Genomic DNA, 12960 nt, shown 5'->3' on the forward strand with positions numbered 1-12960 from the left:
ACAAGCCGTGCAGAAAATAATCCTAATGTGAATATGCTCCCCATGACCATGGGGCTTTAGGGAGTGTATTCTCTAAGTGTTAAAGCGTTGCATTTGTGTTTAGTTTTACTCTAGATTTTTCCTATGAAAATACATACGTGAAGTGGGAAAAGTTACAAAAATAACATATTTTTATAAAACAGACTTTTATAAGATACTCAAAAAGTTGCAGATTATTCCACAGTTGGTAATTACTACCTAATAATACAGGTTGCTCTAGAGCCTGGTAGAGTAAGCAGATTGAACCACCAAAACATATAAGATAGGAACATACTTTTAGAACGAAAAAGGGCTTTATACAATTATCTGCAGCCCCTTACTTTGATCAAGGTCACATGCCATCAGGGAGTCAAATGTAGTGTGGTATTTAGATCATTTGGATTTGCATTCAAATATGTCTTCTGACATTCAGAGCATGTGATCTCAGCAAGTAAGTCACTCAACCAAGTTTGTCCTTTTAAAATGGATATGACAGTGTCTACCTTATTGTAATAAATGCTCTAATTTAGGTGAAACACTCGCTACAGTTTTAAGTGGAACCACAACTGGCAGTGAGGACTTCGGATTTCTTTTCTTCCTTTAGCTGACTTTCTGTCAGGCTTTTTAAGAAATGTGCTTAACTTTCTCAGATTTCAGTGCTTTGTATCCTTTCTTTTGCACAGGTTCTTAAGTGTGAAGTGGAATTGATGGCCAGGATGGCAAAAACCATTGACAGCTTCACTCAGAATCAGACAAGGCTGGTGGTTATCATTGATGGGTTAGATGCCTGTGAGCAGGACAAAGTACTCCAGATGCTGGACACCGTATGTCTTAACCAACTTGAAACTTGTCATTGTCACATATGTGGCAGCCGAGAGGAATCACTTCATGAATATCTCAAGTGGAGTTTGAATAATACTTCCTTTGTAAAAACAACCATATTTTATGCAGAAACATAGCAAGAGTAAAAGTTTCATCACAAGCAGATTTAAACAATTCTAGCTTAATGGCAGTGTGAGGAAAAAAGTGAATAGAGGGTCTCTAAAGTCCATAGTGTGACTCCAGCTTTTCTTTGCAGATAGTTATGGTTAGAATAGAGATAAGGGTTGGGAAACCACAGAATTTGTAGAGTTCTGTTAAAGGAGGGCACGTCAGTGGCTCTCTGTTAGGTACGTTATAAGCAACAGTGTGTAACTGTGGTCGGAGACCGATGTGTTTAGTATGTCATATATGTTCATGAATATTTCTCATGTGTATTGATCTTACCTCTTATGTAGACCATAAGTGTCTCGAAATATGACAGGATTAATTGTTTTCTCTGGAGATCTTATCACTGTCAAATGTTGAAAAATTGTCAGATGGTGACAAACCAGATTGAGACTTTGGTAAAATTTGTTTTCATATAGAATAATACTTGAATGAAAAGGAAATGTTATTTTAAAAATATAGTCACCAAAGGACAACACAGATTTTGAAAAGGTGTTTTATTACTTTGGATAATTTAAAATTTTTATCTTATAACTATACATCTTATAACTATACATTTCTTCTACCACAGGTCCGAGTTCTGTTTTCAAAAGGCCCATTCATTGCTATTTTTGCAAGTGATCCACATATTATTATAAAGGCAATTAACCAGAACCTCAACAGCGTGCTTCGTGACTCGAACATCAATGGACATGACTATATGCGCAACATAGTTCATCTGCCTGTTTTCCTCAATAGTCGTGGACTAAGCAGTGCAAGAAAATTTCTTGTAACTTCAACAACTAATGGAGATATTCCATGCTCAGATAATACAGGTAAAGATCAAGTTCCTCAGGTACTTTGGGTTTGAAGTAGTTCTATAGTTTTTTATGGTGCATCTCCTTTTACCTTGAAAAATATTGTTCATATTTCATTACTCTTTAAATACCACATACAACAGAGTTTTAATACAATGGTGCTTTCTTGATAAATTCTTTAAGGGATGCAGGAAGATGCTGACAGGAGAGTTTCACAAAACAGCCTTGGAGAGATGACAAAACTTGGTAGTAAGACGGCCCTTAATAGACGGGTAAGTTACCTTATGTTTTGAGCCATTTGTTTGTATTGCTATTATTTAAATAAAACCAAGGTGATGCCACGTAATATTTTATAAATACTGCGTTGAGCTCATCAAGTAAACTTTATCATTGGATTTCCTTTCAGCTTCAGGTGGTTTTTCAAGGAATGTCTGAACCTAGAGCCACAATAACTGTAAATTATACATGAGTGCCTGTCCTCTCCCAGCCTGCTCTCAGCCCAGGTGCCACTCCAGACTCCAGACCAATTGAATCAGAACCTCTGAGAGTGAGATTTTAAAGCTCCCCAGATGATTTCATCGAGGGTTAGAGAACCACTGGGTTCATTCCAGGTCGAGTTGTGTTCATTCCAGGGACCCATGTCACCATAGCTGTAAGGGAGAGAGAGGCTCGTAGTGTGAGAACAATTCCTTGCTTTGTTTTCCTGTTGGCCTTCCTCCTTCCCTGATGTTTGTGAGATGTGTACTCTTTTTTTTTTCTCCCCACATAGTGATTTTGTGCCTTTCCCAGTCCCTTGGTTTTCTCCTGGAACACCGTAGTTTCCCTGTCCTACCCTATCTTTAGGAGCCTTCTTTTGTAAAGAATAAGGGAGTATTACAAGGCAGGAAGATGTCCGCTGGCAGGTAAGTTATGGTGGTAGTGCTGCTTAAGGATGGCTAGGTTGGGCTAGCATTGGCGCCGTTTATTTTCCCCCTAGTTTGCTAACATTAAATTGGGACATTTTACATTTTAAAAAATGTGTCTTCAGTGATATTTTGACGTTATGCCTCTACCATGTACAAGTATGGATGTGAAAATAATATTATGAATGACAGTTGACAGCTCTAAATTAAGAGCAGGGTGTGATTTACAGTTTTGAATTTCTCTCCTGGGAGTCTGGACTCTTGGGTTCCCTGTAATTGTATCCACATTCCCCTGTCTCATGACCTTAGATGAGAACACACCTTTGTTATGCCTGTTCCTCCTCTGATTAGATGGGATTCCCTGCCCCACCCCAGCCAGGAGAGAGCCTTTAATTCTTATGCAGATGTAAGGATAGTTAGAGCAGCTGTGTCATACGTTTAAAAATAACCTAAAAATCAAAATGCTGAATCCTTAAATCTAGAGGAGGGGTTATTTGCTTTATTATTTCAGGGTTCCTATAAATACTGAGCTCCCATAAGAGTTTGAGTTGAATTTTCTTTACACAATTCAGCTTATTTATGATCTTCAAGGCATTGAGCTTTCTCTGTACAGCTATAAATCAAAATACATCTGAAGCTAAACCATAGCATTTGATGCAGTTGCTGCTAATGTTACTTTATAACTGTTCTGTAAATATTTTGCCTCAAGAAGTAATAATAATACTTTTTATTACTATGTAGTCTTCCTCTTTGACTAAAATTTTGGATTGTTTTTGTTGTTGACATAAACATATATTAACTTCTCAAAAAGCCTTAAGTTCTCAGGCTCGAAGTATGGGTTCACTGTTTCAGGATACTTACCGAAGAAGGCAGATGCAGCGCACGATTACTCGGCAGATGTCCTTTGATCTTACAAAACTGCTGGTTACAGAGGACTGGTTCAGTGACATAAGTCCTCAGACCATGAGAAGATTACTTAATATTGTTTCTGTGACAGGTGAATTTTGTTTTCTTACTGTTGTATGGTAGATAATAAGTTTTAACATTAACAAAGCAATTCAATTTCAGAAACAAAAGGATGTACTGGGTTTATATGTTTACACTGCTGAATACCAGTTTTATTTGCATTAAGTGTGTCTAATAAAACCTATATTAGCTTTGACAATGAAAATCAACTACCAGTTGTCTACTGTTATTTTAAAACTCGATGATTTAAAAATTTTTAAATTTCATCTCAGCTTTAATTTTTCTCTTTGTATAATTATAATTTTATGCTAATTTGTATAACTGAGTATAATTAATTTATAATTTAAAATGTTGAAATTCAGATTTTACTGCTGCTCTTTCTGTTTTCAAATGATATATATTTTTTCTTTTTTTATCGTGTTAAGTGAAATACACATAAAAATTTATCATCTTAACCATTTTTAAGGGTACAGTTCACATAGCTGTGTAGCCGTCACTACCATCCATCTCCATAACTCTTCATCTTGTAAAACTGAAACTCTGTACTCATCCTCCCGCTCCTCTCCCCCCAGCCCCTGGCAACCACCATTACACTTTGTCTCTGTGATTTTGGCTACTCTAAATACCTCATATAGTTGGAATCATACAATATTTGTCTTTCTGTGACTGGCTTATTTCATTTAGCATAATTTTATCAAGGTTCACCCATGTTGTAGCATATTTCAGAATTTTCTTCCTTTTTAAGGCTAATATTCTACCGTATGTATGTACCAAGTTTTGCTTATCCATTGCTAACATTATGGACATGTGGGTTGGACATGTGGGTTGCTTCCATGTTTTTAGCTGTTGTGAATAATGCTGCTATAACACGGGTGTTCAAATATGTTTTGGAGACAGTGCTTTCAATTCTTTTTAGGTATATACCCAGAAGTGGAATTGCTGGGTCACATGGTATTTCTATTTTAAATTTTTGGTGGAACCTCCATACTTTTTTCCATAGTAAAAAAAGAAGTTTTTCCCACCAACAGTAAACAAGCAATTTTTCTACATCCTCACCAACCTTGTTGTTTTCTGGTTTTTTGATAGTAGCAATCCCAGTGGGTGTGAGGTGGTATCCCATTGTAGTTTTGACTTGCATTTCCCTAATGATTAGTGATGTTGAGCATCTTTTCATGTGCTTATTGGCCATTAATATATCTTCTTTGGAGAAATGTCTGTTCAAGTCCTTTGCCAATTTTTGAGTCGGACTTTTTTTGCTGTTGTTGTTGAGTTTTAGGAGTTCTCTGTATATTCTGGATATTAATCCCTTTTCAGATATATGATTTTCAAATATTTTCTCCCATTCCATGGGTTGCCTTTTTATTCTACAGATAGTGTCTTTTGATATACAAAATTTTAAATTTTTATTAATTTCAGTTCGTCTGTTTTTTTTCTTCTGTTACCTGTGCTTTTGGTGTCATGTCAAGAAATCATTGCCAAATCCAATATCATGAAGTTTTTATCCTATGTTTTCTAATGCTTTAAGTCTTAAATTTAGGTCCTTGAGCCATTTTGAGTTAATTTTTATATATGGTGTTAGGTAAGTTCAACTTCATTATTTTGCATATGGATATCCAGTTTTCCAAGCATCATTTATTGAAAAGACTGTCCTTTCCCCATTGAATGGTCTTGGCACCCTTGTCAAAAATCATCTGACCATATATGTGAGGATTTATTTCTGGGTTCACTATTCTGTTCTGTTGGTTTGTATGTCTGCATTTTGCCAATATCACACTGTTTTGATTACTGTAACTTTGTAGTAAGTTTTGAAATCAGGAAGTGTGATTCCTCCAGTTTTGTTCTTCTTTTTCAGGGATGTTTTAGTTATTCAGGGTCCCTTGAGATTCCATGTGAATTTTAGGATGGGTTTTTCTATTTCTGCAGAAAATATCATTGGGATTTTGACAGGGTTACATTGAATCTGTAGATTGCTTTGGCTAATATTGACATTTTAACAATATTAAGTCTTCCAATCCATGAACATAAGATGTCTTAATTAGCTTATATTTTAAAATGTTGCAATTCAGATTTTCTATACTTCTATTTTAGTTTTCAAGTGATATTTTAAATAAAAATATTGACAAGAAAATTAAGGATTATTGCCTTGTGACTGAATTCCTTGCATGGAATTCTGCTCTCCACCATGTTAATGCTTACTTATAAATATAAATATTTGTAAAATATATATTTCTTTCTTTGCATGATATTGAATGGTACTTTGTAATATTGACCAGTGTTAACTCTCTTATGATAGTTACACTGAAATTTGTTTTTATACTAATGTTGGGTGCATGCTATGGAACTATATTGCAACTGAGGTTGTATCAAGTATATTCATAATTTTTTGATAACTAAATTCCTTTAAGTGAGGTCACAGACCTCATTATACTTGATTATGTTCTACAATGGAAATGTTTTAGTATATTATCAGTAATACTTATGTAGTCATTTAACAAATATATAGTGAGTGTCTAGATATGCTAGGTATTGGTCTAAGCATTGTGGAGATAAGCAGTGAACAAGATAAAATTCTTACCCTTTGGGGGAAAACAGATGTAAAGTCATGTAATGATAAATGCCATAAAACCTCATCTTCCCTTACCATTTAGCATTGGAATGCCCTTGGCTCAGTCCTTGGTTCTTCTCTTTCTGTCTAAACCAGATGTACCATCTTTATGCTGAAGACTCTCAAATACATATCTTCACCCCTGTTGCTCTCCAGTTGCCTAATTGATACCTGATGATGTCTGATATACGTCTTACACTTAACATGTCCAAAAATGAACTTTAGATCCTGTGACACAAACTTAATCCACCCATAGTTTACCTTCTGAGTTAGTGCCACTCCTATTCCATTTCCTTGGAAAAAGAGGTCTTGATATCTTTCTTTCATATATCTTCTCCAGTCTGCATTAAATTCTTTTGCTCTGTCTTCAGACTATATCCAGAATCTGACCACTTCTTCCCATTTCTAGCATACTATCCTTATTCAACGCACCATTATGTCTCATCTGTATTAGTTATAGCAATAGCCTTCTGACAGGTCTCCCTGCTCCTATCTTTTCTCTACAGTCTATTCTCCATGTGGCAGCCACAGAGATCCTTTAAAAATAGAAGCCAGTCATGCTGTGCTTCTGCTAAAAGCTCTATTATGTGCCCCTATTTTACTGAAAATAAAAATCTAAGTCCTTACAGTTTCTTACAAGCCGTTTGATCTGTCTCTCTCCACCCCTTTCCCTACCTCTGACCTCATCTACTTTCCTCCTCCAGCCCTTACCAACCTCTTTGCTGTTCCCTGAAAACGTCAGGCATGATCCTGCCTAAGGGCTTTTGCACTTGCTGTTTCTTCTGTCTGTAAGGATCTTTCTTTGGAGAGATGCATAATGGCTTTTCTCACCTTCTTTTAATTCTTCGCTTAATTATCAGCTTTTCAATGAGACCATCCCTCTGTTATCTTATATAAAATTACACCTCCCTATTTCGTACTCCTTTCTTCCCTACTTCATTTTACTCCATAGAATCCATCACCTTCTAACACATGAACATACTTACTTATTTTGTTTTTTGTCTGTCTCCCCTCAGTAGAATGTTAGACCCACATGGCCAAGATTTTTGTCTGTATTATTTTCTCTTTCCTCCATACCCAGGACAGTGTCTGGGACACTGTTGTTGAATGAGTTTGAGACCTGAAGTGGAAACCAAACTTTACAAATAACTTGAGAAAAGCATTCTAAGCAGAAGGAACAGCAAGTGTAAATGCTCTGAGGTGGGATCCCAACTCTGAGGCCAGTCTGGTTGGAGTTTGGGGAGCAGACGGGAGAGTAGTGGGAAGTGATGTCAGAGAAATAGCCAGTGGCCAGTTCATTGTGGGCCTTACAAGCCCCATATCCATGGTAAGGACTTTGTATTATGTTTAGACATCTTTAGGCCCTCTAAAGATGAGCAAGGAAATATCATTTAACAGCTGATATTTAGATACACATTAAAAAAATAATGATGTGTACACATTTTGGAGTAGAACCAAAGTTTTTTCCTAAAGCCTTGTTTTAAATGTAAGAATTTCTCTAGTATTAGTCTTTGACTATAAACAGTCTTTCTAGATTGTTACATCAGAAATATTTTTGTTTCATCAAATATAGCTCTGCCTGAAAATGAAAGATTCTAGGTAAGTTTTTCATTTTATGAAAGCATCTTAATGCTGTTAGTTTCATTGCTTAAATATAAAAGTGTTATGTTGAAAATAACCTACAGATTTAAACTTTTGTATTTTAATGGATTTTTGATAGTTTTCATGATAAATTTTTCACTCAGTTAGCTACCATTAGTTAGATGTATATAGGGAAATACATTTTATTTATTTGAGTAGATAAGTAATTTATTTAGTTAGAATTTGAAGACAAAAGACTTGAATTTGAGCCCTGGGCATGTTGATTAGCCTCTGGTACCTCTCATTCTCTTATATGTAAAAATGTATAATGTTATCTGTTGAACACTATGCAAATGGTTGCTGCTATTAGGAAAGGTATATAATGGATAGAACTAATATCAGAAAATAATTTGGGACTTTAGTATATAAAGTATTGGTGAGTATTTAGTTAAGTGGTTTCCTGCTTTAAAATTGTGCTTTATTTTATCAAATGTGCTTTATTTAAAATTAGTTTTATTGGATTATTTTGGAGGATAATATTAAAAGATAACCGTAGACACATCCATTGAGCAAAATTTTTTCCCACTACTGCTTTTTTTTTTTTTTAAATAAATTTATTTATTTATTTTTGGCTGCATTGGGTCTTCTTTGCTTCGCGCGGGCTTTCTCTGGTTGCTGCGAGCGGGGGCTGCTCTTCATTGCAATGCGCGGGCTTCTCATTGCGGTGGCTTCTCTTGTTGCGGAGCACGGGCTCTAGACGCGTGGGCTTCAGTAGTTGTGGCACACGGGCTCAGTAGTTGTGGCTCGTGGGCTCTAGAGCGCAGGCTCAGTAGTTGTGGTGCACGGGCTTAGTTGCTCCGTGGTATGTGGGATCTTCCCAGACCAGGGCTCAAACCCGTGTCCACTGCATTGGCAGGCAGATTCTTAACCACTGCGCCACCAGGGAAGCCCCCGCTACTGCTTTATTTCTTAACTATTGTATGCTAGGACACTTCAAATACTTAACGTTATTTTTATTCACTCATACTTTTAAAATAGTTTTTCAGTTCTCTGTATCTGCTAGTTTCATAAATTCATGACTGCATTTGCTGTTCCCTTTGTTTGACTGCCCTAACTTTCTCCTCTTGCCTCAGCCCTTCCTCATCAGATTGACTCGTACTCATCTTGCATAGCTTAGTTCTAGGGGTTACTTTCTTAAGGAAACCTTCCCGTAACTGCTGCTTCTGGATTTGGGGTGCATTTTTTATTTTCTCACAACAATATGTGTGTATCTCCAGTAGAGTCTTATCTGTTAGGATTGTAATTGTTTTCTTATCTATCCATCTTTTCCAGTACACTCTTGAGTTCTTTTAGGGTGGGGAGTAAGCCTTCTATGTCTGTCATCAGTAACTAACATACTGAATGAGTGAGTTTTAAAAACTCAATAGAGCAACTGTAGTTAGATTTGAAGCCTTCATTGCCTTCCCACAAATGTTTGGGGGATCAAGCCTAATCATTATGGGATGAAAATTAGTTCACATATTGTTCTAACCCATGTCTCCAATTCAATTCTAAAAGTTTTTTTCACCAGTTTTTTCATCTTTTAAAGTTCAAGAAGTATGTTGTCAATGTTGCAAGCACATTTTAATGCCTTGCTTCTAGTTGCCTAGTTTTTTAAACTTTTAGTTCTGTGTTAACCTGTTTATACTCTACTGAGGGTAGGTCTCCTCTCGTCACAATTTGTGATTAAGTCATTTCATGATTTTTGTTTGATTTATTTGTCTGGCCCACTGGGTGTAAGCTTCATGAAGGCTGGGATCATATCTCTTTTGTTAAGCATTAGTATCATATATCCATATATTGTGATACTTCAGTGAGTTTTTGTAGCTTTCAAATGCATGTGACCATAGCTCGCTTGGATTGAAGGTAAGGACCTTGTCAGTGATTTAGCAGACCAGATCCCATTTTCTAGGGAAAAAAGAATCCGGTGATGATAATGTGGTTTGCCCATAAAAGCAGATTTGCTGAGGGAATGAGTGTCTGAGGATATGGGAAGAACTGGATGGGGGAATTACAGATCTACATCTATTAGTGGTAAGGAAAGGGATGATTCATATTTGAACCAAAACAAATAGATATCTTAGTCTAGATAATGATGAAATAAAACTGACAATGTTTAAAAGTAAAAAGCAATGATATCAGCAGTTGGGAATCCCAACGAGATCAAGGAAAAATTGATGAAGCAATGAAACAAATCATCTGTTCTGAAAGTTCAAGGATTGCAAGTGTCCTAATGTAGGCATGCCCAATGGTAGAACACTGAATTAGAGTCCTAAGAAACCCCGGTGATAGACAGGATTTTTAAAATATATGTAAACAAATTTTAGAAACATATTATTATTCACTTGATAGATTACTTACATAAGCCACCCTTAGTACATAAAAATGAAAGTGTATGGGGTTGTACATTTACCCGTAATAAAAAGAGTGGACTAGCATATTTGGATTTGTTCAAGGTCCATAGGAGGATGGGGCTCATCATGGGTGCATTGATGTTCTGCTGTATGATTGTGGGTAGGGTGGAGACTGTCTCACATGCCATCCTGAAAGATTTTTGCCTGCATAAATGTCATCAAAGCAGTGTATAGCACCAATGGCAAATCACAAAAAAATTACTTTAGAATTAAACAGAGTTGTGTTTAAGCCATATCCACATAAATACTAGGTTTCAGTTTGTAGTGTAAATTAAATGGCAAATTTTAAAACATTTAAAGTTGAATTATTTTTGAATATACAGAATATTTGGCTTAACATTACATGCCTATTAATTTAAAACATTTTTTGTATTCCTTAAAGGGCGATTACTGAGAGCCAATCAGATAAGTTTCAACTGGGACAGGCTTGCTAGCTGGATCAACCTTACTGAGCAGTGGCCATACCGAACTTCATGGCTCATATTATATTTGGAAGAGACTGAAGGTATTCCAGATCAAATGACATTAAAAACCATCTATGAAAGGTACTTTATCTGACCTCTTTATATTTAAATTTATCCTAGACTGAGTTGACTTTTCAGAAGAAAGTTAATGCATATAAAGCAAAATGAATACAAAATGTATAAAATGTAGAGTTCTGGGTTCAACTAATCATTCTCATTAATTCCGTTATAATTTGGAGTTATGTTAGTACAGGTATATATCCCATTATGTAAAATTTACAGCTTTATTTGTCTATATTCTTCCTTTCTCAGTGTAACCTATATGATGAAAAACGTTTCATAGTTCTGTTAGCTCTGTGTTATTTATATATACAAAATGCAAACCTTAAAACATTATTATTTATTTCTATTTTATTTTTTATTCTAAGTGTCTTTATAGAATATTAAGGAGGTTACATTTTCCAAATCATTAGTGCAGGTATATTCACAGCTTTATATCTGGAGGATTTGGGGAACTGTGAATACTGGCTGGAAAGCATTCTTTGCATTAAACAATAAAGGATTTATAAAATATATGAACAATTTATTGTTCTTTTATAGAACAATAAATTGTTCTATAAAACAATAAAAAGAACAATTTATTTTTCTTTTATAGTCAGTCATTTGAAGTACTTTTTAAATCTACCTCTGGTAAAGAAATTGATTAATTTTTTCTGGAAAGACATACAGTTAATGCTCAGTGAAGTGTCAAGCATGTCAAGTTTTAAGAGTTTGACTTTCTTGTCAAATAAACAAATAAAATTATAATCCTTTTTGTTTACCAGAATACTTAATACCTTCAAAGTTTTCAATTACAACTCTAAATAAAAATACCTCTTAGAAAAAATATAATACAAGGGAACTATACTATTGTATAAAACTTGGTATAATTGAAACTATTATTTTGAACATGTAAATGAAATATTAAATCTAACGAACCATTCAGTGTAGAGTTTATACATTAAAACTTTTAAGATTCCAAGTAATTTTTCTTAGAGTATTGTCAGCATGTGGCTTTCATTATTTTCCAATCCCCATTTTTCATGTGCATATTTTATCTAATATTTTCTAGGTGAATAACTGATTTTAGAATATAGAGGCTGGTTGTAGTGTTAGTCTGCAGACTTGAGCTCTTGTAGGTTTTGCTGTTTAATTTGTGCTGAACTAAACAGATTGAATTCTGTGAGCTGTGTCAAGTAGGTGCTGTCGTAGATGGCAGCGACACACAACTACCATGGGCCTGTGGAGCAGTGTCACTGAGTGCATCTGCCCTTTGATGTTTTAGAAACCATCTTTTTATTATAAGATACATGACTGGTTTTTCCCTTGGTTGTGCAGTAAAATATTATTTCATGAATAAACGTTTGCATCATAGCATAGGTGCTGTATAATAATGAATGTTTGCTAGATGAGCACAGTTTTTGGTTTGATACACATAGGACTCAAGTCAGTCTCTTCACCTTCCTTTAACTGAATATAATGCTTAGAAGTTTATTGTGTCTCAGGAGTCCAGGAACATTGATCAGTTTCTCACATGTTAAGGACTGTGTGCTTAGGGTTTCCAGCACTGGGCCCTCTGCATGTTCTGTGAAGAGGGTGAGTAATTGGTGAAAGAGGGTCTGTGTCCTCAGGAAATAGAAGCAGAAGAGATGTGAAAATAAAAAGTTTTTAAAGCTCTCAAAAATATTCATAATTGAATTCAATCAAAAAAAATCTATTAAGTGTCTGCTACTTGGGGGCCCTGCTCCTGATGCTGGAGGTACAAAGGCGACCAGGTAAATATATGTTTACTTTTTGATCCTATAATCTCACGTGTAGAAATTTAAACACACACCTCCACAGTTGTAAAACTGGTTATACAGGGTTGTTTATTGTGACCTTATCTGTAGCAGCATAAGTTAAATGCACATTTATAGGAACATTGGTTGGATAAATTATGGCACAGCTACCATAATAGAGTACCTTGTAGCTGTAGAAAATGAGAAAAAACTATGATTTGATATGGAGGAATTTTCAGGATATATTAGTAAGTGAAAAATGTAAAGTGCAAAAGAGTATATAACATGTTTCTGTTTGTATAAGAAAGAAGGGGGAATAAGAACATCTGTATATACATATGTAGGTATGTATTATTTTTCATGAAAATAT

The 12960-nt window shown here is 35.3% G+C and overlaps 1 protein-coding gene across 13 annotated transcripts in view; it reads left to right on the top strand.

The window, feature by feature from the left end:
- KIDINS220 (kinase D interacting substrate 220) overlaps positions 1–12960 on the top strand; it is a 97502-nt gene that overhangs the window by 40647 nt on the left and 43895 nt on the right. For all 13 annotated transcript variants that reach the window (XM_036873492.1, XM_036873493.1, XM_036873496.1 and 10 more), the window contains exons 18-22: positions 702–842; positions 1577–1820; positions 1986–2074; positions 3557–3701; positions 10692–10854. In XM_036873492.1, coding sequence (XP_036729387.1) covers positions 702–842; positions 1577–1820; positions 1986–2074; positions 3557–3701; positions 10692–10854 — 782 coding nt within the window. The remainder of the gene's footprint in view (positions 1–701; positions 843–1576; positions 1821–1985; positions 2075–3556; positions 3702–10691; positions 10855–12960) is intronic.

Source organism: Balaenoptera musculus, chromosome 13, assembly GCF_009873245.2.
Source record: "Balaenoptera musculus isolate JJ_BM4_2016_0621 chromosome 13, mBalMus1.pri.v3, whole genome shotgun sequence".
Taxonomy (NCBI): domain Eukaryota; kingdom Metazoa; phylum Chordata; class Mammalia; order Artiodactyla; family Balaenopteridae; genus Balaenoptera; species Balaenoptera musculus.